General features: G+C 34.4%; 1 protein-coding gene across 1 annotated transcript in view; it reads right to left on the bottom strand.

Annotated features, from left to right (window-relative positions):
* Positions 1-9,259: 9,259 nt before the first annotated feature.
* Positions 9,260-27,571, bottom strand: part of LOC126780777 (tetratricopeptide repeat protein 39B-like) — a 35,809-nt gene continuing 17,497 nt past the window's right edge. Inside the window, exons 2-14 of the mRNA XM_050505476.1 lie at positions 26,593-26,700; positions 19,573-19,604; positions 14,532-14,642; positions 14,251-14,434; positions 13,771-13,928; positions 13,178-13,343; positions 12,890-13,051; positions 12,542-12,705; positions 11,940-12,101; positions 11,174-11,360; positions 10,779-10,966; positions 10,583-10,702; positions 9,260-10,469 (exon numbers count right to left, since the gene is read on the bottom strand). Coding sequence (XP_050361433.1) covers positions 10,238-10,469; positions 10,583-10,702; positions 10,779-10,966; positions 11,174-11,360; positions 11,940-12,101; positions 12,542-12,705; positions 12,890-13,051; positions 13,178-13,343; positions 13,771-13,928; positions 14,251-14,434; positions 14,532-14,642; positions 19,573-19,604; positions 26,593-26,700 — 1,974 coding nt within the window. The 3' untranslated portion in view covers positions 9,260-10,237. The remainder of the gene's footprint in view (positions 10,470-10,582; positions 10,703-10,778; positions 10,967-11,173; positions 11,361-11,939; positions 12,102-12,541; positions 12,706-12,889; positions 13,052-13,177; positions 13,344-13,770; positions 13,929-14,250; positions 14,435-14,531; positions 14,643-19,572; positions 19,605-26,592; positions 26,701-27,571) is intronic.

Here is a 27,571-nt window from a genome sequence, read left to right on the forward strand (position 1 = left end):
ATTGAGAGGATCATCATCATCATCAGCCGAAAGACGTCCACTGCTGGACAAAGGCCTCCCCCAAGGATTTCCACGTTGGCCGATCTTGCGCTGCCCGCATCCAACGGCTTCCCGCGACTCGTTCTAAGTCGTCGGTCCACCTTGTAGGGGGCCTGCCCACGCTGCGTCTTCCGGTTCGTGGTCGCCACTCGAGAACCTTTCTGCCCCAGCGGCCGTCGGTTCTGCGAGCAATGTGCCCCGCCCACTGCCACTTCAATTTAGCAATTCTTCGGGCTATGTCGGTTACTTTGGTTCGCCTGCGGATTTCATCATTTCTGATTCGATCTCGCAGAGAAACTCCGAGCATAGCCCTCTCCATTGCCCTTTGAGTGACCTTGAGCCTTCTTATGAGGCCCATTGTGAGCGACCACGTCTCTGATCCATACGTCATCACTGGCAACACACACTGGTCGAAGACTTTCGACTTGAGACACTGCGGTATTTGGGATGAGAAGATATCGTGTAGCTTCCCGAACGCTGCCCAGCCGAGTTGAATTCGACGATTTACCTCTTTCTCGAAGTTGGACCTACCTAGTTGGATGGTCTGACCTAGGTAGACATAGTTGTCTACAACTTCGAGTGCAGAATTTCCAACCTTGACTTGAGTGGGTGCAACATGGATGTTCGACATGATTTTCGTCTTGTCCATGTTCATTTTTAGACCCACTTGTTGGGAAACCCTGCTGAGGTCATCGAGCATAGTGCCGAGGTCTTCCAAGGTCTCAGCCATAATTACAATGTCATCGGCAAATCGAAGATGAGTGATGTACTCGCCGTTAATATTGATGCCAAGTCCGTTCCAGTCCAGAAGCTTGAAAACATCTTCCAATGCAGCGGTAAACAGTTTCGGAGATATCACGTCTCCCTGTCTTACACCTCTCTGCAGTTGGATAGGTTTTGAGTTCTGATCCTGGAGTCGGATCGACATGGTGGCGTTCTCGTACAAGCACTTTAACACCCTGATATACCGATAATCAATTTGGCACCTTTGAAGAGAATTCAGCACAGCCCAGGTTTCGATCGAATCAAAGGCTTTCTCATAGTCCACAAACGCTAAGCAAAGTGGCTGGTTATACTCCTCAGTCTTCTGTATAACTTGCCGCAGCGTATGTATGTGGTCTATGGTGCTAAAGCCTTTCCGGAATCCGGCTTGTTCGGGTGGCTGGAAGTCGTCAAGCCTTTGCTCGAGACGATTCGTAATGACTCTCGAAAACAACTTGTAAACATGACTCAGCAGTGAGATGGGCCTGTAATTCTTCAGAAGGGTTTTATCACCCTTCTTAAAGAAAAGTACCACCACACTTCTGTGCCATGCTTTTGGCGTTTGACCTTTGGCAATGACGGAGTTAAAAAGCCTCTGAAGAGCCCTGAGGATCGGTGTACCACCCGCCTTCAGAAGCTCGGCTGTAATACCATCATCACCAGGTGCCTTGTTGTTTTTGAGTTGTCCGAGAGCCATTCTAATCTCGAAAAGACTGACGTCCTGAAAATCTTCAGTGTAGTGTCGGGTTAGTCTTGCTCTGGGATCTGCAGCATGACTACTGACAGGTGATTGAGCTGTCGTGTACAGCTGACCGTAGAACTTCTCAACCTCTTCCAACAGCTCAGATCTTGACGTGACTATTCTGCCATCCTCAGTTTTCAGCCTTGTCAGTTGACTCTGACCAACAGACAGATCTCTGGCGAACACTTTAGAGCCTTTGTTCCGCTCGATGGCCTCTTTAATGCGCATTGTATTAAATTGGCGAGTGTCGCGAGTTAGAGACTTTGAAATCCGTCTGTTGATCAGCCGATAGCCGGCAGCATCAGCTGGGGACGTCAGAATCATTTTCCGTCTTTCCTCCATAAGCCGTTGGGTAGAGGCAGAGATCTTTTTGGTTCCTTTTGTACGGCTGGTCTTGAAGGTCTTAGACCCAGCCGTACGGACAGTTTCCACAAGCCTGTCGTTGTATGTGTCCACTTCCTCGCAGTCTGCTAGGCAATCGAATCGGTTTTGGAGTTCGAGCTGAAAGGCTTCGGGATTTCGGATTTGAAGAGGTGATGGTCGGAGCGTAGACTTCATCAGTCGGGACCTCTGGAGTTTAACATTGATATTTAACGAGCCTCTTACGAGTCTGTGATCGCTCCCAGTTTTGACTGCATTGATCACGGAGACGTCATTAAATATTTGTCTTCTCGTCGACAAGATGAAGTCTATCTCATTCTTGGTTTTCCCATCAGGGCTCACCCAGGTCCATTTACGCTGACCTGGCTTCTTGAAAAAGGAGTTCATCATAAAGAGTCCCTCCTTCTCCATAAAGTCGGCCAACATCTGGCCCCGAGTGTTGCGGTCTCCAATTCCATGAGGTCCCACCTTTAACTCATCACCGAATCGTTTGCCCAGCTTCGCGTTGAAGTCCCCCATTACAACAGTGAAATGAGTCTTGTTGGTATGTATGGCTTTAGATAAATCCTCATACATGACCTCAACCTCATCGTCGGAGTGTGTCGAAGTCGGCGCGTATACCTGTATGACCTTCAAAGAATACCGCTTGGTGATTCTGAGTATAAGGTACGCCACCCTAGCCGACACACTCTCGATTTTCACAACGTTGTTAACGAGGTACTTGTGGACTATGAACCCGACACCACCTTGAGACAGTTGATCGCCCTCTCGGAAATAGAGAAGGTTACCGGATTTCAGGATCATCGTATCCTCCCCCTGTCTTCGGACTTCGGATAATCCGACGATATCCCAGTGTAACCTGCTCAATTCTTCCTCCAGTTCGATGATCTTCTCGTCGGTCCGCAGTGTACGCGTGTTATATGTTGCCAGGGCCAGAGGTCGTCGGTGTTGGTAACACGAAATCTGCCGGGGATTCTTAGCACCCCCTGCCCCGCCGTTACCACAGCTGTTACCAAGGCTAGGAATAGCAGGGCTGCCGGGGACTAGGGGCCGTGGTTTAGTTGCGCGAATCATGAGGGGATATGCCATAATCGCCACGCTTGGCAGACGGGTTGGCGATCGCAGTAAGTTAGTCATAGTACTCAGAGAGACGCTGCTGCCCGTTCTCTGGTGTATATTCCCTCGGGTCGACTTCTACGCCCCCCACGGGATGAGATGGGGGGGGATGAATTGAGAGGATGCAACGTCATTTTCATCTTGTCCATGTTCATTTTGAGACCCACATGTTGAGATTTTGTCAGACTCTGTTGAGGTCATAGAACGTTTTGGCGAAGTCTTCTAAGGACACAGCTATGACCTTTATTCTGTCGCTTTTCGCCAAGTCCTTTTCAATACATTCTAGTCTATAAGCTTAAAGACATCTGTCAATGGAATGGTCAACGTTTTCGAAGATTTCACGTTTCCCTGCCTCACAGCAGTTAAATAGAATTCGAGTTCTGGTCCTTGAGTCGGACCAATATGATGGCGTTCTCGTAAAAACACTTTAATACCTCGATATACCCTTACTTGAATTGGCATCTTTGAAGAGACTTTACTTACACAGCACAGGTTTTGATCGAATCAAAGGCTAACCTACGCTAAGCAAAGTGGCTAGATATACTCTTCGGTCATCTGTATAACCTGCCACAGCGTATGTGGTTTATATGGTCTATGTTACGAAAGCCTTTTCTAAAACCTGCTTGTTCGGAAGGTTGGAAGTCATCAAATTAGCTTTCTCGACGATTCACAATACCTCCGGAAAACTATTTGTAAATACAGCTCAGCAGTGAGGTATGTCTGTAATTCTTCAATATGGTTTAATTACCCTTTTCGAAGAAACGCACTACCACAATTCTGTAACATAACTGTGGTGTTTGACCATCAAGAACGACGGAGTTAAATGGCTTCTGAAGAGCCTCATGGATCGGTGCACCACCATATACAATTCATACAATGCTATTCAATTTAATACTATTTTTTTTAAAGAGTCCGTCATGCAGAACAAAGACATCAAAGTGTTCACGAGAGATATGTACATTGGGCACAGACAACTTACAGATAATAAATTAAAAAGAGAAAGAACATTTGATTATTTTTAATGGTATGATTACCATGTAATGTGGGTATGTTGTATAGTAAAGAATATTGTAATCTCATTGTGCGTGTAGTCACTTTTACATTGTTGCCGCCGCCGGTCGTTTACTTACTGTCATCCTCAAAATAATTATTATTAGGCTAGGCTGAGAATGTTTTATTAATAATTATTAAAAATTATGGTATGGTATTATTATTATGGTATGATATGAATTAATTTTAATTGTATAATGTTTTATTATTTGCATACTTTCATTATTGTTTGTTGTACATTTTGAACGTCAATAGTCAGAAATATTAATGCTTTGAAATCCATGGCAATTCGCTCATTTTTTTTTTTTCCATAATATATGACAATAAATATTTTATCTGCAGGATTATATTAAAAATATTAATTACGATGTTTCTTATTGTTTATAACAAAAAAATGTTATAAAAAGTTTCATAAGAAATTATTTGCTACTGACATCTATCGTCGCGGCCGCAAAGGTTTTGCAGGGCTTAACAACGGTATAGAATTGAGGGACAATGTATGTAGTTATTTCACTAAAACAACATAGATGGCACTGTTCGAGAAAAATAATAATGCTTACTAATAACTACAGATGTATTCGAGTTTTTCAAAACAAAATATAGCTACGCGTTAATTCTTTATATGCATAATGCATACTGGCTGGCCGGTATTAAAATGTTTTGAATTATTTTTATATTATATTTATTTTGTTTTAATAAGTTATTAAATAATAATATTAATATGTATTTATTTTTTTGCTAAAATTAACAGTGCATAATTCAGTACAAATTTATTTTTCTATTTTCTTATTTAGGTATATAAAAAAACAGTTGCCAAGTAATTGAGTTATCAATTCCACAAAACTTTATCACGTACGTTTGCCTATTTCGAAGAGTATTTCAAGTTTATTTTGATGTTGTTTACAATTATTTTTTACGAGTTTTACAATAGGCATGAATTTTAACTTATAATTTTAATCAAGTAATCAAACTTATTAAGATTGTGGTCATCATCTGAGAAATTATTATTTTATTATTCTTTTTTTTAAAACATTATATATTATTTTAAATTACATTATGTTTTTGTCGTAGACTTGTTTTGAACTTTGGTTCCCAGTGTTTCAAATTCTTAATGTTAAGTCATGATCACGTGAATTTTTAAAATTTAAGAATTACTATTGTTACATTTATAATGAAAAAACACAAAGTATAGTGTAATGTCATGTTTAGAAACGATAAATAAAATTAATAATAACGAAAGTTTTAGAATACTTGTTATAATTATAATAATAACTACTCTTATAGTATTCTATGAACTGTAATAGCAGATAAAATATCTGGATGAGTAGGTGGTACCGACATGTGGTGGGTGTGTATAGTGATTGGTGGTTTTCTTAACCACCGAGTCAAAATGACATAAAAAATAATTGCGTTTAAAAAAAAGTATTGTTCGTTTGTCCCATAAAGCCATTATGATTAAAAACTAATTCTAGCAGCACGACTGGCTTTTATTATCTCCAGGGTGACAGGGGATTTTATCATAACCTGATCATTGTTCCAGTCACTGCAGAGGTAACGTTTGAAGATGTACCGATGTGCTGATGCGACTCTATAACGCCGCTTCAATGACTGTCCAGATCCACGAATATAAGACACTGCGTTTCAACTGCGCAGAGGGGTGAGACAGGGATGTTATATCCCCGTTATGTTTTTGGACGACATTTTGATAGTTTGATATCAACGGTTGATATATATTTTTAAAATGATTTTATTAAGTACAACTAATATTTTAGTGTCTAATAAATAATCGCAGTAGTCGAAAGGCCGAACACAATGAGTATACAACGAGTATTTTTAAAATCTCTCACTGAAAAATATTGGTGTCTAACTTAGTTTAAAAAGTAAGTACTAAGAATTATAATTTAGTTCGATCGGTAAGATCGGGATGGTTGGCGTTCTATGGGGGAGGCTTTCGTCCAGCAGTGGACGGCAAAAGGCTGAAAAAAAATAGTAATTTAGTTAATAAATATACAAGATTATTGTAAAGAAAAGTTTAAATAATTTTTAAGCTGACTTACGATTGTTTTTTTAATAAATCCCATATTTCCCCGACTTCAACAGCGTCGTAAGCCGAGGTCCGGCCTCACAGGAGGCCCGTTAGGACGTCCGTTTCCCTTGAGCCCATTATGTGGGCTCTCAACATCCGGCTTGAATTCAAATCGCCCATCCCGCTCGGTGACGCTGTAAAGGCCACTAGGGCCAACAGCAATACACATTGCAAAAAAAAAATAAAGCCAATATTTTTTTTTATTTATCTTACTCCAATATTAATGCATTTAAATATATCTAGATATCGAACAACCAATATTTAAAAAATATCAATAGTCGTAAACGTGTATCGTACTTACTGTTTACGTACTCTTACTGGTATCGGTTGATTGGCCTTGGGTGTCATTTTAGAAATTGCTATTATTTTTATGATCTATTTTTAGTTTCGTTGTTTTATTTTTTTCGCAAACGCCTTTGTTAGTGACATAACTTTATTACTCGCTTTTTTTTCTAAATTTTAAGTGTTTTTCGTTTATCAGGGTAACTGTTAACAATTGAAAAGTTAAAAAAAGCAGCAACAACAACAACAGGCGACAAAGCAACAAAACTTCAAAAAATATGGTACTACGAAAAGATTATCCAATGATATTAAAAAAAAATATCGCGATTGTCTAGAACTTTTTATTGACAGTTACCACCCGTTCTCATTTGTAGAGAAGAAAGCTTCAAGGCTACATTATCCTTGCCTTATGCAAAGTATTGATCATTGGTGGTAAAATTATATAAAATTACGAGTAGGTGGTATCCACCGAGACAAATCTACGCAAATCGTTTCTACGGTTTCCCTACAGTCGGTGTTTACATTTATTTTAAGAAGTTCAATAATGAAACATTAATATAATGTATTTGTCTTGAGGGTAAGTAATTCTAAGAGTTAGAAGTCATAAAAGTGCATATATAATGAGTATAATATTATGTTGTAATATATATTAATTATTTTATGTTTATATGAATTCTGATTCCGTCAAATATTGCATCTGAAGTTGCACCATGACGCCAGCTGAAATTTTGCTCACACTTTAAATTAGTAATGAGAATACTATCTAATATATGTTCATACAAAATCAAAATCTTTTATTCAACATGGAAGGATTTATAGGACACCAAAAAATTACTGACTAGGTCTCTATTCGAGTGACATGAGTAATTAATTTGTGTTTGTTCCTTGTACCAATTATATGAGTATAAAATTTTCTCACAAAATCTTTAATATTTTTCCGTACATACATAACATTACATAATATATATTGAGAATCAACAGTTAATATTTTGATTTTTTTTAATTTCTTTCTTAGAGATTCTTTAGCTCCTAGGTTGCCCGAATAGCCCTCTTTTGCAGCACAAACGTTGTATTGATAGCGGCAGATCCCACAGTGTAATGACGTAAGACATTATACTGTGAAAATAACTAAAATATACATATCAACGTTATCAACATCGCTAAATTATCTTATTTTCTTATCCGCGAAAGCCGCTGAGTTTAGTTTACTCGCCAATCCGCTAATATGGGGGGCCCACTGCAACTTGGCATCAGCAGTAAGGCCAAGAAATGCAGTAGACTGAACTGGATCCATCGACTCCCCATTGATAAGTAGTACATCAACTTTTACATATTTTACATTTGGTGTGCTAAATCTTACATTTTTTGTTTTCTACATATTTGACATAAGATTATTGACACTCAACCACTGTACTATATCAGAGATAGCATTGTTTACATCGTCATTCGGTACTTGTTTCCTTTTATTTTAAAAACTTAAAAGGTATCATCAGCAAACAATACTCTATCATGTTTTTTCCCACAAGAAAGGTCATTTATGTATATGTGGAATAGAAAAGGTCCGAGAATTGATGCCTGAGGGACCCCCATATTCTTTCCCATTCGACCACGTCGACCTTCTGAATTTTATTGTTAACATTAAAAGTCAAAAGTTTGAGCACATTCTCTAATTTTATAGTGCGATTCAATTTCTTGACCAAAGTGTCATGTTGAACACAAACAAAGGCTTTGGATAAGTCACAGAAAATCCATAAGACATCCTGTGACTCCTTTCAGGCTTCATAGATATTCTTAATAAGTTCGATACCTGCGTCAGTTGTCGAACGACCCCTCATGAATCCAAATTATTTTCTATGAAACAGATTGTGTCTGTTAAAATGAGTAATTAATTGACTTAAAATAATATTTTCAAATATTTTGGTGAGGGTTGGTAGTATTAAGATTAGCCTAAAGTTTTTGTGGTCTGCAGAACTACCATATTTTAATATTGGAATTACTTTGCTATGTATCGTCAGGTCAGGAAATATACCACATTGAATATAATTATCAGATATTGTTGCAAGATCACCTTATCTTCAATTACATCAATTATTGAATTGATCACCTTTACAGATATAACCAACAGATCAGCAGTTTTCTTAATCTCAATGACTTAAATGTACGTACTATATCATTACTATAAATTAGTGCTTATACTAGTAAAATTAAAGTGAGCATTACATTCTCTTACATTTTCTTTGACCAATGACTAGGCAACAATTGGAGAAGAAATGTTATCGAAACTGGAATGTTAGCATAGTATTTTTCAAAAACAGAAGGTAATTCCCAAACTTATGACTTTGTTGTTACTAATAATAGACAATATGGAGCTGCGATTACTGATTCTACCAGTTTCGAAATTAATAATATTCCATGTCATTTTTATTTTATCATGTGCATTTTTATTGCAGTGCAGTTTACATGTATATACAGTAAATACAGTCTTGCGCAGTTGGCTAATCTCTCTTGAGATAGGCCGCCGTGGCCGAAATCGGTCTGGAAGACATTATTACTATTACATAAATTATAATTCAATAAGGGCTCGTTTTTAAATACTTTTTTTCAACTTTAGCTAGACTAGTTATGATGCAGGTATATTTTATAATAATGAGAAACAGCCAGGAATTCTGTCTTTACAAAAGTTATAATTATTTATATCTTTGCAAAATTAAATCAAAATTGTTAAAAAAAACACTTTATCTTTCTTCTTATACTTTATAAAAAAATTGTTTTGCGATTGTCATAAAAGATCGTTACGTTAAATTGTACTATTTATTGAACATTATATATTTAAAAAAAAAAACTTAACATAATATCATCAGGTAAAAATTACAGAGTTGCAATATTCGATACCGAGATTATTTTGTATGAAAAACTTGTACTTTTAATAAGCATTGTAATTAGTGCTTACATCAGTTACACTTATTTAATAATTTATCACAAATTATTTTTACTTAAAAACACCGTACCATTAAAATTATTATATAATTTGACAGCAATAATAAAAAAAAAACAACCATTAAATACTAAACAACACTGATAGGCAGACAAATATTACAAATAAAAGTGCCCTTGTCAATACCTCACACGGTACTATAAGTACCTTATTATTTTATTACACTAGATTAGTTTTTTGAACTAGTAACTAACGGCTTCGTAGGTAACTTAAGTGATTTCAAATGTCATTTTTTATGGTGAAATACCGTTATTCTATAGGGATGGAAACGAAATAGAAGTATAAATAAGAGGGAAGTCAAATCGAAGTGAAATCGATGTTCAGTCGTTTTTATGTGGTATTTGAATATATTATTTTTATTGGAATATATACTTATGCATGCAAAATGATCAAAATGTCATGTATATGAACTAAGATATCGAAGAACAACTTCTTGCAATACAACACTACAAGCGTTGTATTGCAAGAAGTTGTCCATAGCTGTCCTAAGCTTTTCTAGTAACCTTCTAAATACTTTAAGTTGAGACAACACAGACATAGATATACAAACAAAGTAAGCGTACATACATACTTAATGTAAGTACTAATGTTATTATTGTAATATTTTAAAAATTTCAATACACACAGCACTACGTAAGTTAAAGTTTATTTATGATTTAAATTATGTGATGGTTCATATGTCAAACCGAGCTTCTCCGTGACCCGGGAAAAAGGCGGGGCAGATGAAATACCGCAAGGCACGCAGGGCAGCGCGGGGCATCCCCCGCCTGTCCTGTGGCCGGTATCATGTGTTCTGTGCGCTCCGATCACGGCTTGTGTTCGCAGTCGATATTGCACTAGAGCTCGCAACCGCACTGGTGCTTGCGGTTGCGATCACGTTCACGCTGGCCAAGGCGACCGCACTTGCTGTCGTACCCGTGATCACGGTGTTCTCTTCTCCCGCGTGAATTAATTCTAGTTTCGAATGGATCCGGAAATGTAGACGCGATTCCAGTAAGTAACCAGAGTATTTTTTTCTGTGGAGTAAAGTATGAAAATAAGTGTTATGGTTATGTTATAGATGTTATTTATATATTTAGCGTAACGAACAATATATCAATAATAAAAAAGAAAAAAAAACAGTATTTACCTTGCGTCACATAATAACTCTTGAGCTCGATCTGAATCTCCTAAAGCGTAGTATGACATGGCGATCTCTACCGTGGCGTACGGAAGCAAAAATGTATTCTCCTTTATTTTGTCTTTCATTCTGAAATTTATACTCGTGATCAGTAATATTATAGATAAAAATATGTGGGAGAAATATGACTTAGTATTGTACTCACGTGAGCACCGCTTCCAGGTGTCGGATTGCAAGTCGTGGTAACGACATTGCACCAAGCAGGCTGCCCTGCAGGAAACGAACCAGTGCTACATCGTCGAAGTCATACGCTGGCGTGTGCCGACGCTCCGAATCTATACCGTATCGTGAGTGCATGACGTTGTGGATTTCGTCATTTGTTTGTTCGATTAGCTGTAACAAACGACCGATTTTTAGATTTATTTGCCTTGCTTGTGATCATTGTTAGATATATTGAAATGAGCATCACAAAAGCTGTTTAAAGTTTCGGTTTGCTTTATACCTTTTTTATTTATTAACAAGAAGAAATTAATTTTAAAAGCATTGTTTGTTTGTTTGTTTGTTTAATTGTATAAATATCGATGTATTTTTAATAATTACCTTTAGCATGCGGTCGGCGAAGTGGGGCTCGGCGGCTAGAGATGGAAACATATTCCACAAACATACCATCTCTACGCCGGGAAGCACCAGGTATCCACGTCGAGCCCACCGTTCGCAGCGCCGAATCACGAATTTTTCCATTGGCAGAGATCGCCCCAACAACCGCTGTCTATAACACGATGCATTCCTGTTATAACAAATAACACGGCACTACGATAAGAAAACAAAAAAATGATGAAACATAAAAAAATAAACATACCTTAAAACAAAACTGGTCACTAAGCTGAATACACAATACTTAAACGACAGATGCACTAAGATATTAAATTATAAAACATTTTCATGCAAAACAATACTGTTATTAATATACTGTAATAATAATAATAATAATATATGTATAACATTTTACTTGTTTTTAAAACAATAATACTATCTAATTCAACACACTTCAAACATATTTGCACTGAAAAACAATAATACTAATAAATAAACTTTAACGATACACTATTAGAAAATATTTAAATAATTCGTCATATGAATGGATTCGATTTTTGTTGCTTATATAAGCATATAACTATTGGGAGAAACTCCCATTGAATCGACAAAAATAAACAGGCCACACTTTCTATAAAACATAATTGCAGTAATTAAATTGCAGCAGTAGAAAATAAATGAACAAAAATCAAAATATTAAATAATAATAATAATTCAATTACATATATATTTTATATTATGCAAATCATAGAAAAGGAATCATAGAACTTACAGAAGAAGATCGGCATTGTGCTTGCGTTCCTCGAGACTGATCAGGTGTCCTCTTTCAAGATTCATTGCGGCCTGAGTGTACATGTATATAGTTTTCGACCATTTGCTGTCCCGGGCTAATTTTGAAGCGTAAAATGCAGCTTGTGACCATTTCATCATCATTCTAAAATGAAATATTTAACAAATTTTTGAACAATTAAATTACTTATCTGCGTTTGATAATTATGAACTCAATTATATAAATAGAAGAAAAAGGGTAGGTAAATACTGAGTCTTATTGGTTACGGTTAAAAGTAAAAGAACAAAGCTAGTAAATGTCCCTCCACTGAACTAAGGCCGCCTCTGGATAAGATTTGGAAGTGATTATTGCACCACATTTTTCCATTACAGGTTGACGGATACGTATATGGCAGATTTTCATCCAGCTCATGCAGGTGTTTCACGATGGTTTCCTTTAATTTTAACTGTTAGTAGACCAAATATTTCAATTGCTATTTAATCTGTCAGGTTTTTATTACGAGTACGTATGTTTTCAATTTATTGTTATATACTTTGATACTATGTTGGTATGAAAGTTAGTGTAAATATAAATTATAAACTTACGCGAACGCCCATATCATTTCCCAGTACGTGAGATGTTTAAGTTGTGGCCACATGTCTGTTGTTTGGGACGCCGTTTGATATGTGTCGACAGCTTCTTCGATCATACCACTTAACATTTGCATTCGTGCTTTGAACATTATGAACCATAGACTATTCGGGTATCGCTGTGTGTGTAAAATCAATTTAGTAAATACTCCCAGGGTTCAGTTTGGGAATTTGCTTGATCAAGCACTAATTAGTATGTACATTTAATGTTTAAAATTTATTCTATACAATATTCAATAAAAGAAGAAAGGAAATAAATTATTGTAATGCTTTTTAAGCTATCGTCTTTGCAAACATACTCACTCTGAGGCCATTATTTATCAACTGTTCGGCCATAATGAAGTCAGGAGGTATAGCGGCGAAGTGGCCAATAATCAAGAAGTACACGAGCAGCGTCAGTTCACAGAGAACGGATCGAAGGCCAGGCGACTTCGCACCGGTAATCAATTCTTTTTTACCTTTCTCCTAAAATATTTTCCAACATTTATGGCTTTGGGTTTTTACTTTAAAAATATTTATTGATATTTTTTAAGGGTAGTGTTAATTATCTAACTAAATAAATTATATTAATAAATTAATTATCTAACTTACCTTATCAGCAGTGAATCCAACAAACTCGAGCAGGGTTATGACCTTTGGTGGTAGTAATGCAATCATCACGTTGAAAGTGGCGAGTCCAAGACGAACTCCGCTTTCAAAGTGATTGTGGGATTCTTCGCTTTCCCAAGACTTCTTTTCCAAAATCTTGGCGCAGTTTCTAATTGGTAGTGGATAAGATAGTTAAATATATTTTTTTCTTTGAAATCCGATGAATCTTTAGTTTTTAGTTACGATTACGCCTATGTTTATTTTATGAATATATATTTTTTGTTTAATAATATTTGGTGTATTTTATTTATAATATATCGTATATATAATAATAGATGCTGCTGCTAAATATTTTTTAGGTTATTTGACCTTGCTACTATTTAACTGATTACAGTGTAATTTGGTACATATTATATGTATTTTTCATGGAGAAGGATTTTATATTATCTAATTTGCTGCGATTCGCCACAAAATGTCGATGAAGCACATCCACTTTTATGACATTCTACCAATCGTCATATGCATACAGGCAAGAGAATGTCTGTCTTAAATGTACTAATCTTAAAGCTAATTTATCTAATAATAGGTGAATTTACCTGTAGGCGTTGAAAGCGGTCTTAATCCGCAGTGAAGCACGAACGAAGCCCGTCATTTCCTCTCCTTCGAGACTGCCAAGACAGGCCAGCAGCAAAAGAGACTCCGCGTGAACAAGTTCTGCGTGTGCCTCTTCCTCAGAGTAACCGCCATAGTTAGGCTATATTACAATTTGGAATTGTATGATTCAACTATTCAGTATTACAAAAGGATGGTAATTTGGTTGTTTGATGGACAGGTATTGCATTTTCATCATCAGTTTGATGGTCATTTATTGCACTTTAACAATAGGTATAGATATACTTTATTGGCATTTTTTCTCGTGTTTGTAAAATACTGGCTTATTCATATAAACTACTTATTCACCTGGCCACCTTAATTTATTTATTAATTTTAGATAGGTATAAATAAAATGTAGCTACTTTCCTAAATAATGTGTATAATTATATTAATTAAGATATAATTTGTGTTGTATTTATAACCTTCTTAATAATGGCGCCGATGGATTGTACGAAGCTATAATTTCTGCGCATGCGATCACACAGCGTGAAAGTGTGACGCAGAGCAGCGTGCGCGCTTTGAATCTGTGCCGGTTCTAAAGTCAGCACAGCTGGGATGAACTCGAATATAGCTGCGCCGTGCGCGTGGTAAAGAGAAGTTTCTTTCCTATGAGTGAAAAACAAAACGATTAAAATAACTGTATATTATGACTAAATTAGATAAGTATTTGCAACTTTTAATACACAATAAAAAATTAACTTACCACGGGGTCATAATAGCGATGGCTTCATCGATTTGATTGTTGAAGAATAGTGTCATGGCTCTTTCGCAATCCTCCAAAGCAGTATGCAGGTCCACACTGGGTGGGACCTCGCTAAATAATTCAAAATACTTTAAAATAGATCACACTCTTTGAATGATTAAATATTAAACAACTGCGCAAAAGATATCATATTGCACAAGTGGGTTGTGTGTGTGTGACAACAGGTGCACTCTCTATTTACTTATTGTTATTCGATAAGACAACAATTCCACACGACCGGTTTGAGTTCAGGTGCAAGACAAAAGGCTTACCCACGTGCTTTACGTGCGTATTGCGCACTTCCAAATTTCGGGTTGCAATTGAGAATTTATTGAGACACACTATTTATTGGCCCCATAGTTTGAGCTCAGAATTTTGAGATCTGCTGCCTTACAAGTTAGCCACTAGGCAAACGAGGCAGTCGGGATCAATTCGTAATTACCTGTCACTAGTATTCTTTTTATTCAACCATTTGTCATTTGTTTTATAGTTACCAGATTACGTGATATGAGTGACGTAGCCATTGCGGATTTATAGATTTATTTCATTATAAAAATATTCCTATTTCTGTTCCTTATAAGCTACGATATTGTATAAACTGGTAAAAGCTGCATAAATCATTCGGTATAAATACAAATACTTTCATCACATTTTGCTAATGCTCGGCAGTAGCTACCAAACCAAAATAAAGATAATTGGGGGTAAAAAATGATACTGAACTATTTTGTCTTTGCTTATTTCTATGTATATAGATGTTATTAATTAATTAACTAATCAGTGTAACTACAAGCACAAGAGAAGTTGAGGCACTCGGTATAGTTTCCGAAGTTGGTGGCGCATTGGTGATGTCTATCGGAGGTGGTGACCACGTATCATCAGGTGGTCAGTTGCCAGTCTGCCTACCTAAATATTTAAATGTTAAATATATTTGTACGGAACAATTTGGTTAACGAAATCAATATATAAACGATAAGCAAGTAAGTTATTTTATCATTCTATGTAATTAAAAAACTGCTTATAGATATTTTTTCAGCAACACTTAATAATTCATAATTTTTAATATAATTTAATAAACATCAATATATGAATCTCAAGCTAAAATATTATAAGCAGAACTAAAATAATATTGGAATGATTGCCTCATGCAGCATGTTTTTGGTTAAAAATGAAACTGCGTTAAAAGATGAAATGTCTTCACGCATATCGGAAAATAAGGTGTAGAACAAACATTTTAGAAATTACACAATTCAATCAGTTTTATGCACATTTTCAATCGAAACATTATGATTATTATTTTAAAAACAGTTCGTAATGTATCTATCAAATTATACTTTTATAATATTTACACTTCTCGTTACACAAAAATGGAGGTAGGGCTTTGTGCAAGCTCCTCTGGGTAGGTTTTTTTTATAGATAGGTAGGCGGACGAGCATATGGGCCACCTGATGGTGAGTGGTCAGCAACGCCCATAGACATTGGCATTGTAAGAAATGATAGCCATCGCTTACATCGCCAATGCGCCACCAACCTTGCGATCTAAGATGTTATGTCACTTGAGCCTGTAATTACACTGGCTCACTCACCCTTCAAACCGGAACACAACAATACCAAGTACTGCTGTTTTGCGGTAGAATATCTGATGGGTGGGTGGTTTTTTGGTGACCACTTACCATAAGGTGGCCCATTTGCTCGTCCGCCTCCTTATACTATAAAAAAACGTCATTTTTAACTGCGCTTCCGTTTTCTGTCTTGGCGGAACACTACCCTTGCAATTTATTGGTATTTAAAGCAAAACAACCTTACTTACTTTTAATAATAAATATGTAATAAGTTGATTTAAAAAAAATACGAATGGAATATACATTTAAATCCCTGTAGCACAACCAGAAATTATTGTAGCTTCTTTTAGATACACAATTACGTAAGAAATTATCGAGATGGTGAATTTTAAGTGATTAAGCTTTTCGAAACATAATACATACTTTTTAATCAGAGATTTCAATATTCAATTTATATAATCCTAAAAATGTACGTGTATCAGGAAATCATATAACACATTAAAATCCTCCATTCTTCGATGAGCCTTTGATTCATATATGTATCGTACGCTTACATTACGATTACTAAGTAATTAACCGGCGGTTTCGCTAAGGTAAATGTATTACGAGGGTATTCACAAAAAATATATCATTAAAATAAATACAGGGGGTGATAACAACGAAAAATAAGGGGCGACAAATACAAATATTTCGACAAATATTAATTGCACTGTTTTTTCAAATATAGGTAAGTTCTACAGAATTGCACGAATATTATTCCCATGGAAGTTTGCGAGGGTTAAAACATTATCGTTATACTTAAAAAGAACGTTCCATAAACTTCAAAGGCTACAACTTAAAGTTAGACTACCGAAAGACCATCATCGAGAGAATGAGAAAAGGAAGGCAGGTAATTAAAGTAGTCTTCTCTATCTATCGTCCAGTTATGCAACAAATTTCATCAAATTCGTTTATTGAGAAGAGGGATACGCTGATAAATACAGATACCGTGAATTTTTTGCATGTTAAATTCTGCGTGTTATTAAATACCTATCGAATTTCATTAAAAGCCGTTGCGCGTTAGGGTGAAGGGGGATTAAAGAATTATGCTATATAGTTACCCCACAGGAACAGCATTTTTTCGGATATCAAAAATATCCTGTGTTATTTGAAAATCTTTGAGATATCAAATTTCATCTAAACAGCTGCGCTTGAATGATTTGGAAATTATAGAATTATGACCTACATATATAATATTCGTTCATGATAAAAAGTTTATCTATTTCATATGTAAGTGTATAATTTATTTTGCTTTAAGTAATTTTATTTTTATCATGACCTTTAAACAGTAGTTTTATATAATTAAATTGCTCTTGTATAATTAATAATATATATTTTAAAGTAAAAATATAATTTGATTGAACAGATAAATAAGTTTGCCATAATTTATATTATAATAAAAAAAAAATTAAAGTCTATAAGATTTGTTTTACATTATATATTTGTCGTAGTACATTATAATATTATAGAAAAAGTAGAAAATTTGTCGATCGGCATCAATTAAAATGTTAATTATTTTAATTACTACTACTATTACTACATTTTTAATTTATTCAAGAAAAGTAGAAATAAGCCGTTCAGAATAATATTTATATAAACGCGGGATCTGCATTTTTAGCGAAGGTATTTTCATTTCTTTTTCGTGACTTTTTTCTATGTTTTGCCGTTAAATTCAAATTAAAAACATGGAGTACAGCTGTTTGAAAGTATATCTTTTATACTAAGTAAGCGTACTGGCAAATAGGACACCTTACGGTAAGTAGTCCGACAGTAGTTCTTACGTAGGCGCTGTAAGAAATATTAACCTTTACATCAAAAATGTGCCACCAACCTTGGAAACTAAGATAAAGTTATGTTACTTATCTGTAGTTATATCTGTAGTTACATATAAGAATTATTATTATTTAAGTTTTTTTTTATTTCCAAGATACGAATACGTTCATGGCACTGCTCCGCTTCTTTAGGTCGTAGCATAAAGCTACACATTTTTTTAATACTTATAAACATCCTCATGAAAAACTAACTATTAGGTCCTTACATATGAAATTAGCGTTTTGTTGTACTGATCAATTTGATCTGAAATATCTCCTCTTTGGTTAAGAATTCCAAATTCAAATTTATAAATTCATTTAGCTGGTACATTTGTGTTTTGAAAACAGTCATTTATTTGTTTTTTCCTCATTATTTTTTTCTTTGGCGTCGCTTATTACCGCACTTATTACTCTTGTGGAAGTGGATCCATCACAAAGCACTTTAGAGATACAGGCTGCAGGCTTCGGGGTAAGTGATAAAACTGTATTAAATCACTCGAAGCATATTAGGAAAGTAAAAAAACTTGAACGATGGGTACCTTATGAATTGAGTGAATCCAACTTGCAAACACGCTGCTGTATTACTTTACTCAACCGACACAATAATGAAGGGATTTTAAATCGAATCATTACTTGTGATGGAAAGTGGATACTATACGATAATCGGAAGCGGTCGTCGCAATGGCTTAACCCTGGATACCCAGCCAAATCCTGCCCTAAACGAAAATTGACTCAGAAAAAGTTACTTGTGAGTGTTTTGCTGGACTAGCGCCGCTGTCATTCACTACAGCTTTCTAAAATCTGGCCAAACGATTACGGCAGATATTTATTGTCAGCAACTGCAAACCATGAAGGAAGAACTAGCTGCTAAACAACCGTGATTGGTCAATCACTCTAGGCCACTGCTGCTTCACGACAACGCAAGACCACACACTGCACAATAAGCAAGCACTAAGTTAGATGAGCTACAATTGGAATGTCTGCGACATCCACCGTCCTCCCCGGACTTTGCTCCAACAGATTACCATTCATTCCGGAATTTGGACAACTTCTTACAGGGAAAAAAATTCAACTCCGATGCGGCAGTCCAACCCGCCTTCCAAGAGTTTATTGATTCTCGCCCCCATGGTTTTTTTAGTAAAGGGATCAATGAACTACCTATGAGATGGCAAAAGTATATAGATAACAACGGTGCATACTTTGAATAATTAAATATATTTTACCAAAAAAATTGGCTTTATATTCATTCCTTACAAAAAGCCAATTTCATATGTAAGGACCTAATATATAACGTTATGAAATATAAATAGGATACAGATTTACACTCTTTCGAATGTTAGGAATTTTTAAATTCAGTTTTTTCGAAAGTTACATTTTAATATTCAATATAAGGCTTTATATTGAAACTGACTTCAAAGATCCTATATACTTATTCTATTATATTGAGTATATCTTGAGATTATTACAACGAATATTGTTTATGTACTTAATTTGATAGTCTATTTACAAATTATTTAAGTCACCTGTAATCAAGCTCAAGAGAACCTAAAATAATAATAAGGTATGTCTATGCAAAAAGCTATTTGTACTTACGACAGTTCTTCGCTGGCATCTTCAAAGTCATCCTGCAAGAAGATTACTTTAATTAGTATAATATATCTATATTAAAAATGGCACCGGTGTTTTTGTTAATCCTTATCTATCTTACAATATATTTTCAGTTTTCTATTACATTTAAGGCCTAGAGTCTATTTATTTTTGCTTGTATTTGTTAGCTCCATCTTAATGATTTGATAGAGAGAGAGAGAGAGTAAATAAAAGAAGCTGATTTTATTTACGTTGTATAAATAAATTAGCTGTCTGAGCCTGGTCCCATGCGGATTATCATGGTACCTTAACTTAATTAATCTTAAAAGCAGAAAATGTTTTCTAAGGTAAGACATCTGACAAAGCGAACAATTTGTTTCTTTAAAAAAAAACTATATAAAATTAAATCCCGATTCTTCTTATCGAATTGTTCTAATCAGTACGCTTTTGAGAGAGCAACCGAATTATTAAAAAGGCTTTTTTTATTGGGACGCTTTTGAATAGACAAGCATTCGTAAACAAAACGAGTCTTTACTTGAATAAAGCAACCGGACATTAGTCATCTATTTTTGTCTGAAAAGTTTTATAGAAAAATAACGTTCGCCGAGCTTATAACTATTACATGTCTGTAACAAAAAGTCAAAACTTTGGATTCACAAATGTAAAACTTTTGTATGATGGTAACGTCGTACTTACTCGTGTATATGTACAAGAGTTCTATTCTACTATTTTTTTTTAGAGATACGTATACGATACGTTCCTGATTCTATTCCGATCCAACTTCAGGAGGTTACCTTAATGTCAAACTCCTCACCACAATGACTGTATTAGCAATCAAAATTTGAATTTAATTTAAATATTAAAATGTTAAATATAATGTTATTTAATTAATAACAATAATAAAAAAAAGACAGATAGGGAGAATGACAAATTTGTACCTAACGTTATATTTGATATTAAAAAGATCTTTGCATAAGACTTTAATATTAAATCTCATAAATGATTCTATATATCCCGGAAGCGAAGATTTCATCTCGACGCCCTTTCAATAGTAATTACGAAACGAGCTTAAGCTTTAATTTAAAATAATTATTAGCGTACGAGTATAATGCTTAAAATTACATAATAACTATATATGTATATATAGAAGGACGGTGCAATTTATTTAGGATTTATGCAAAGGATATAAAGAGGAGTATAAGATATTATATTTAAGAAATAGGTTTTAGGCTATGGGCATGGACTTAGACCGTAGCCTAATTCTGAACAATGTCAGCACAAGTTACTTAATAATATTTTCTAAAAATATTGCCTGTCTTTCTTGTGTTACAAAATACCGATGGATTTAAATAGCTACTACTACTACGAGACTGATAATGCGGTTAAGCAACAAAACAACAGTTGAGCCTCTAAAGGATAGAAGCATGTCTGCATGAGTTCGTTGTGCCGTCTTTATGTTGCCTGTGACGTTGTCGGACTAAGGTACAAGTCAGTGTGTGTTTGCAATTGTTTCGAATTATTGTCGTGTAAACTTATAAATTAGTGCAGTGTCTTAGACAGAATTGCATTAAATGTCTAGACTCAAAGTAAAATAATAAAAATTTACGTTGGTATCGATAATAATATGAAAAGTGCAAAAAAAATATCGTTTCATTTGAGTCGAAAATATGTTTATAGAAAACACCAATTAAAAAAAGACTCGAGTCAATAGAAATCCAAAAAATTTAAAAAGTTTCAGGCGCAACAAATACGAAAACTACGACCGCGTCGTAAAAATATTCAAACATAGAAAATCTATATCGAAAAGAATTTTATCCATTAAATAATTACAAAAATATTTTACTAATCCAAATAAATGACACTCATATCCTATGCATTATAGAATGTTTGTATTGTATAAAATTTACTTTAAAGGAGATCAGCCGACTGCGAACTGCGATTGCGTTTAATACTACGAGTGTGTATACAGTCACTATTTCTTCATCAGCTCCCTCACGACAGGAAAGTATTCAGAGGCAGGAATAATATTTACGTACTTTCCGACAGTTGGCATTGTGTGCACTTTTCAGAATCTGAGCTGCTACTGAAAATTGGAGAGAAAGGAAACAGAAAAGAACCAGGACCTCATGACCGGCGGCCTTACAACCTTTAGACCAGCGGTACTAAACATGCGGCCCGCCGGGCTTTTGTGGTTGGCCCACCTGGTGTTACTTTATGTTCAACTATTTTGAATTTCAAAAGTTTTTCAACACCTAAATCATTTGAATTAAACAACTACTTGTGACCACGGGCGTTGCAAGGTGTTTAAAACGCCAGAAAATGTTAAGATAAAACCATTCATAGTTGTATAATTTAATTTGTAACAATCCTGAAACATTTCATTAAAATTATACTTTAATTATAAATAGAAACACGTAAATATGAACGATGTGATCAAGAAAAGGTTAGGTAAATAGCCGTGATCTTCATATTGTAAAGATGATGATGAACCTGAACGTGGATTAGAAAAATATATTCGCGAAATAATCCATACCTTCTACAAATGTCAAAAATATTTAACAAAAATAATCTTCAAAGCCTCAAAACAAATTTCTGATTATAATTTCCTATATTGTGTAAGCAGTAACAGTCTGTGAATGTCCCACGGCTGAGCTATTCCACCACGCTGCTTCAATGCGGGTTGGTGGAATACACATGCAGGTTTAAAAACGATGTTTTCCTTCACCGTCAAGCACGAGATGAATTATAAACACAAATTAATATGAATTATAAGCACTTGAAAATTTAGTGTAGTTTTTATAGTTATACAATATTTTACATATAATAATAATAATAATAATAATGTCCTCCAGACCGATTTCGGCCACGGCGGCCAATCTCAAGAGAGATTAGCCAACTAAGCAGGAGATATTATAGTGCACAAGTGTGTGCGCAAACGCAGGTGCACTCTCTATTCCCTAACTCTCATAATCCGATGGGACGGCAATTCGACACGACCGGAAAGAGTTCAGGCGCAGGACCAACGGCTTTACGTGCTTTCCGAGGCACGGGAGTGTACACACTTCCAACTTCCAGACTCCGGGCTGCTACTGAGAGTTTTCTGACAGAAAAACCCAATAACTTTTTATTGGCCCGACCTGGGAATTGAACCCAGGACCTCCGGGTCTGCGGCCTTATATCAAGCCACTAAACCAACGAGGCAGGCATATAGTCATTACACATAGTCATAGCTTTATTTTTGACTAGCACAACGTCCGCGTCTTCGCCCGTCATAACCAAAAATCCAGTTAAGCGGCATTAAAAGGCCAAAATATATGTATTTTATATTTTAGCTGTGATAATGCGTGAAGAAGTAAAAAATATTTTCAATGATGTGAGCATTTCGTATTTTTTGTATTAGTGCGATTATTAATTATTATTCTAGTAATTAAAGAAATATGCATAATCTACTTAATAATATGTTTCTAAAGCTACAAGAGCGGTCAACGGATCGCTTTTGAAATATTAATCAAAATAGCTACTTTTTTCTATATTAAATAATTTTCTATATTATACAGCCGCATAAGCAGCTTATTGAAAAATGCGTCTCAAGTTCAATAGACAACATTTGTTTGTAATTGCCTGATTTTTTGTTTCAATAAAACATATAATTATTTTTATGCCTATGCCAATTTGTAATTTGTAACCTCTTTAAAGATTACCAAAGAAAAAACAGACAAACAAAAATAAAAAATAATTATTTTGGTTTTGGTCGTTCGCAAACAGCCATATTAAATGTAAAAGAGCCACTGATTTTGAAGATACAGACACTTCAATTTTATTAATTTTTATAATTTATTTAAAAAATGCAATAATAATAAAATTCTAATAACTAACTGGAATGATATTTCAAAAATAATTTTATAAGGATGATTTATTATTTCCAGTAATTCCTCTCGCTCATATAGATAAGCTCAAGATGTAGTGGGGGTGAGGGTTGAGTCCTATCAAATTTCTGCTTTTCTTAAGCATTATTTTGAAATTTATTTAATAACCTTTCTAACTTTTCTCAATGAATGTTTAAAATATGATAACTGGCTCTTTTAGCTTCACTTTAAATAAGTTATCTATACTATTATTATAATTCCGAAAGTAACTCTTTCACGGCTAAATCAACGAATTGTTTTTGATTATGAAATTGGTATGAAACAAGCTTGAGCCTCAAGGAAAGATAGGCTACTTTTTTATACCTGAACACTTGAAGCCCCCACACCACCGCTAACACGCGGGTGAAGCCAAGGGCAATATTTGTTGTACATACTGACTTTTATTTACATACAAATACATATAAACAGTGTCTACCATTTTTTGCTAGGATAGATGGATGTTACGTTTACGCAGCGCACGCAACGGAAGCTGTCAATAGGAATAAATTATCCCCGTTTTTGTAACATTTTTCAAAAACATATTTTAATAATGGTCAATCCAACACTAAAATAATTTTTCAATTCTAACCAGCAGTTCCTAAGATTAGCGCGTTCAACCAAACATACTCTTCAGCCTTATAATTTTAGTATAGTTAAAAAAACTTTTCATTGAGTTAAATATTTTTGTTTAACCTTAATATTTTGGAATAAAAAAATATTTGTGAATGGATGACGGGTGCCTTCGAGCTATAGCATTGTTCGACAGACAGAAGACTTGTATAAAATAAATTTTGGTTTAACGCATTTAGTTCACTGTCAAATAAATAAAGTTAAACTATAGGCATCACTATGTGTTCATTAATAAAAAAGGGCAGTAATATACTTTCTTGTAAACAGGATGATATTTCATGCTTCTTACTTTAAAATCATAGATTTAAAATTATAGATAGAGATGAGAGAGTAATAGCTAGTCTATACTAATGTTATAAAGACGTAAAGTTTGTGAGGTTGTAGGGGGTAATCTCTGGATCTTACCTAACGAATTTTGAAAATTATTTTACCAAAAGAACGCCATCATTCTAATCATCATTTCTAAATGTCATAGGCATATATATTAACCCGAAAAAGGAAAAGACTTTTTTGTATTAGTGGGATTTGCAAAGTTAGTCGGAGAAAAAACGGTCGAACGAAAACGTTTCCTACGAACGCTGTTAAGGCAGCGATGAGAGATATATGATTGAGTTCTAGAGAAAAGTTGTAGAACTTGATAATGCATACAAAAAAGTCAGTGACAGCATATATCTAAGTTTTATATTTAAGTCACAAAAAGTAGTTTTTTATATAAAAAAAAATTAAATCGTTAGGTCATGTTTGATTATTGGTCATATTATCAACAATTATAAAAATAAAAAATTATGAATTCTTATCAAAATAAGAAAACTTATCATCTCAAGTATTTAAAACAAACGATTTTTCCCTTTTACTGCATATAATTTGGACCAATGGTTAAAAAGATAATACGACATAGGTATGGAAAAGCCACTGTGTTATAATCTATTGAGTGTTATTTCTATTAGACGGTGTTTTCCATATACAACACGTCAATTTATTTAGAAATAAATTGCTTTATTACCAAAGAAATTTTATTTATGTAAAAAGTGTTGCGTTCGCTGCAAATAACTCAATACTATAAGCAAAAGCGGCAATCGGTGCTCTTAATATACAACCGTGAACGCGTTTGACCGACACACATTTATAGCATTTTTATCGAATAAATGTTCGATGTGATTCTTTAAATTGACATAACTTTTTTATTAATAATCCGACTTAAATTTAACGACAAACAAATTTAAAGCTTGCCATAATACATTAGTAAAAACCGCACTCAAATTTGTTAAGCCGTTTCCAAGATTACAACGTGCGCGCGCGCACAAACGTACAGACAAATAGATAAATAAACAAAAATTCTAACAATCATTGTTTTGGGTTCTATTGCGTTGATAAAGGCCCCCGAAAGTAGTTTTATTCGTTTCAGTTTTATTCAGTTACATTTTTATCAGATGTATAAATTAAATAAATCTTCTCTTTGTTTACGAGTTCATCCAAGTGACTGAGATAGGTGGAACCTCTTGTGTAGAATCGTTAACACTGCTTACTATTTTTATTACAATAGGTAATTATATTATTTAAATATTCAATGTGCACTGTTTTGAGTGAAATGAAATTATTTAAAGCTCCTCGGATTCAGACCTGATAGGTCTAGTCTAGTCTGAGTGATGTTACGTCTGGTTATCAGGCATTTTAAATTCATAATAACGAAAAAGTCAGCAGCATATGCAATACAGGTAGTATTGCATAAACTTACTAGAACCAGATAAGTTAATACTCTTTTCAATTATTGATACAATCTTTAATTATCATGTTTTTGTTAATACTAAGTACATTTTTGACAACGATTTTGTAAAATGATTAAAGTCAACAAGTCTCATAAATGTACTGACAAAATAACATATATTAGAAGACAAATTGGTCTAGGCTGATAATAAAAAAATATTTTGAATATAAGATTATTTTCCGCTTTTTTATTTTTCTACTTTCCTCCCCAGAGTGGGCACGATAATATCCTGAGGGGTCAAGATTTAATTTGTAATAGCTCACCGGCCCGTATTGAGGCTACTATTTTATTATATTGTTTCCGTTTTTAATCCATAAAGTCCATGATTTTGTTCTGGTCAATAGTAGATTAGAGATAGATAGGAACATGAGGATATCCAAAGAAGTTCTCCATATTAATATAATGGTGTCTGTTGGATATGAATAAGTTATCTGGGTGATTAAAGTAGCAAGATGGGTACCACCTATTACTCAAAAGTTATTTCAATTTCAAGAATATTTTCCGACAAATTTAATATTGGTAACTATTTACGAAATCTGGTTCTACTATCATCAACCATTAAAAGTTATTTATTGATTTTTTAGGCAAGAATTTTATGAAAAGAAAACCCGATACGCTTTGTTAGCCCGATTACCGATATAGCCCTACTACTTAATTATCAATCTACGAGACCTACGAGGCAAAAATATGACGTTTCATAAATTAGGTTTTCAATTTTTAGCTTACCACTTCGTCGAAATCGTCTTCCTCTGGTTCAGCTCGTGGTGCAATTCCTGGCCCAGCAATCTCTCGCAAGACGGCCTGCATAGTGATCGGCGTTTCGTGCAGCGCCATCTGCATCACAATAAAGACATGTTAGTTAGGTGTTAGGAAAAAACATTAAAATTTTTCGTCCAGACAAAGATATCTTCGGAGAATCATACATATTCAATTCAATACGGTCCCAACTTGCGGTTTAAGAGCATATTTAAACATGTGCCGGTAGTCTCACGTTTTTCTGCTTCACCCCCAAGCTCAAAGTAAATTAAAAGATTGAATCTCAGAATTGAATCTTAAAACCATTTCGTTTCAAATCCTCGTGTTAATTAATTATTTTACTCTTATTAGTTAAATATCCTCTGAATTTCGATTATTTCTTTATTTTTTTACTTTAATTTGATTTACACTCGATATTTATTTTATTTTTTTACTTTGAGAATTTATAAAAAAAGCCCGTGCTTATTATTTGTACAAAAAGCATTGTTAATCTGTAAATAATGAGTTACAATGAGAGTTTGTTTCTATGAATTTATTTTATTATGTAATCTACTTATGCTTGGATTATATTGTTGACAATTAACTTCGGTATGCTAATGCCGTTAATGTAAATAACTTGGCTGCAATATTATAAATTGAAAAGTCGCTACGACAAGTATTACTTGCACATTATGATTTTTTTTAATTGTAAGTAAGTACATAACAATGGCTTCCTTATTCTATTTTTAACTTAAGTATCAATTAAATAAACAAGACAACTATCGTGATAATTATGTTTTTATTTTGAAATTATTAATGTTTAATTGTGAACCTTTAGTTAAATGTACGAATTTGTTTTTGTGCGAGTAATAAAAGCTCGAGGACGACATAAGAACATAAGTAGCTTACGTTTTATACGTAATAAAATACAACGGAGTATTTGAATAATTAATTTTATCAAAATAGAATA

Source organism: Nymphalis io, chromosome Z (assembly GCF_905147045.1).
Source record: "Nymphalis io chromosome Z, ilAglIoxx1.1, whole genome shotgun sequence".
NCBI classification, from domain to species: domain Eukaryota; kingdom Metazoa; phylum Arthropoda; class Insecta; order Lepidoptera; family Nymphalidae; genus Nymphalis; species Nymphalis io.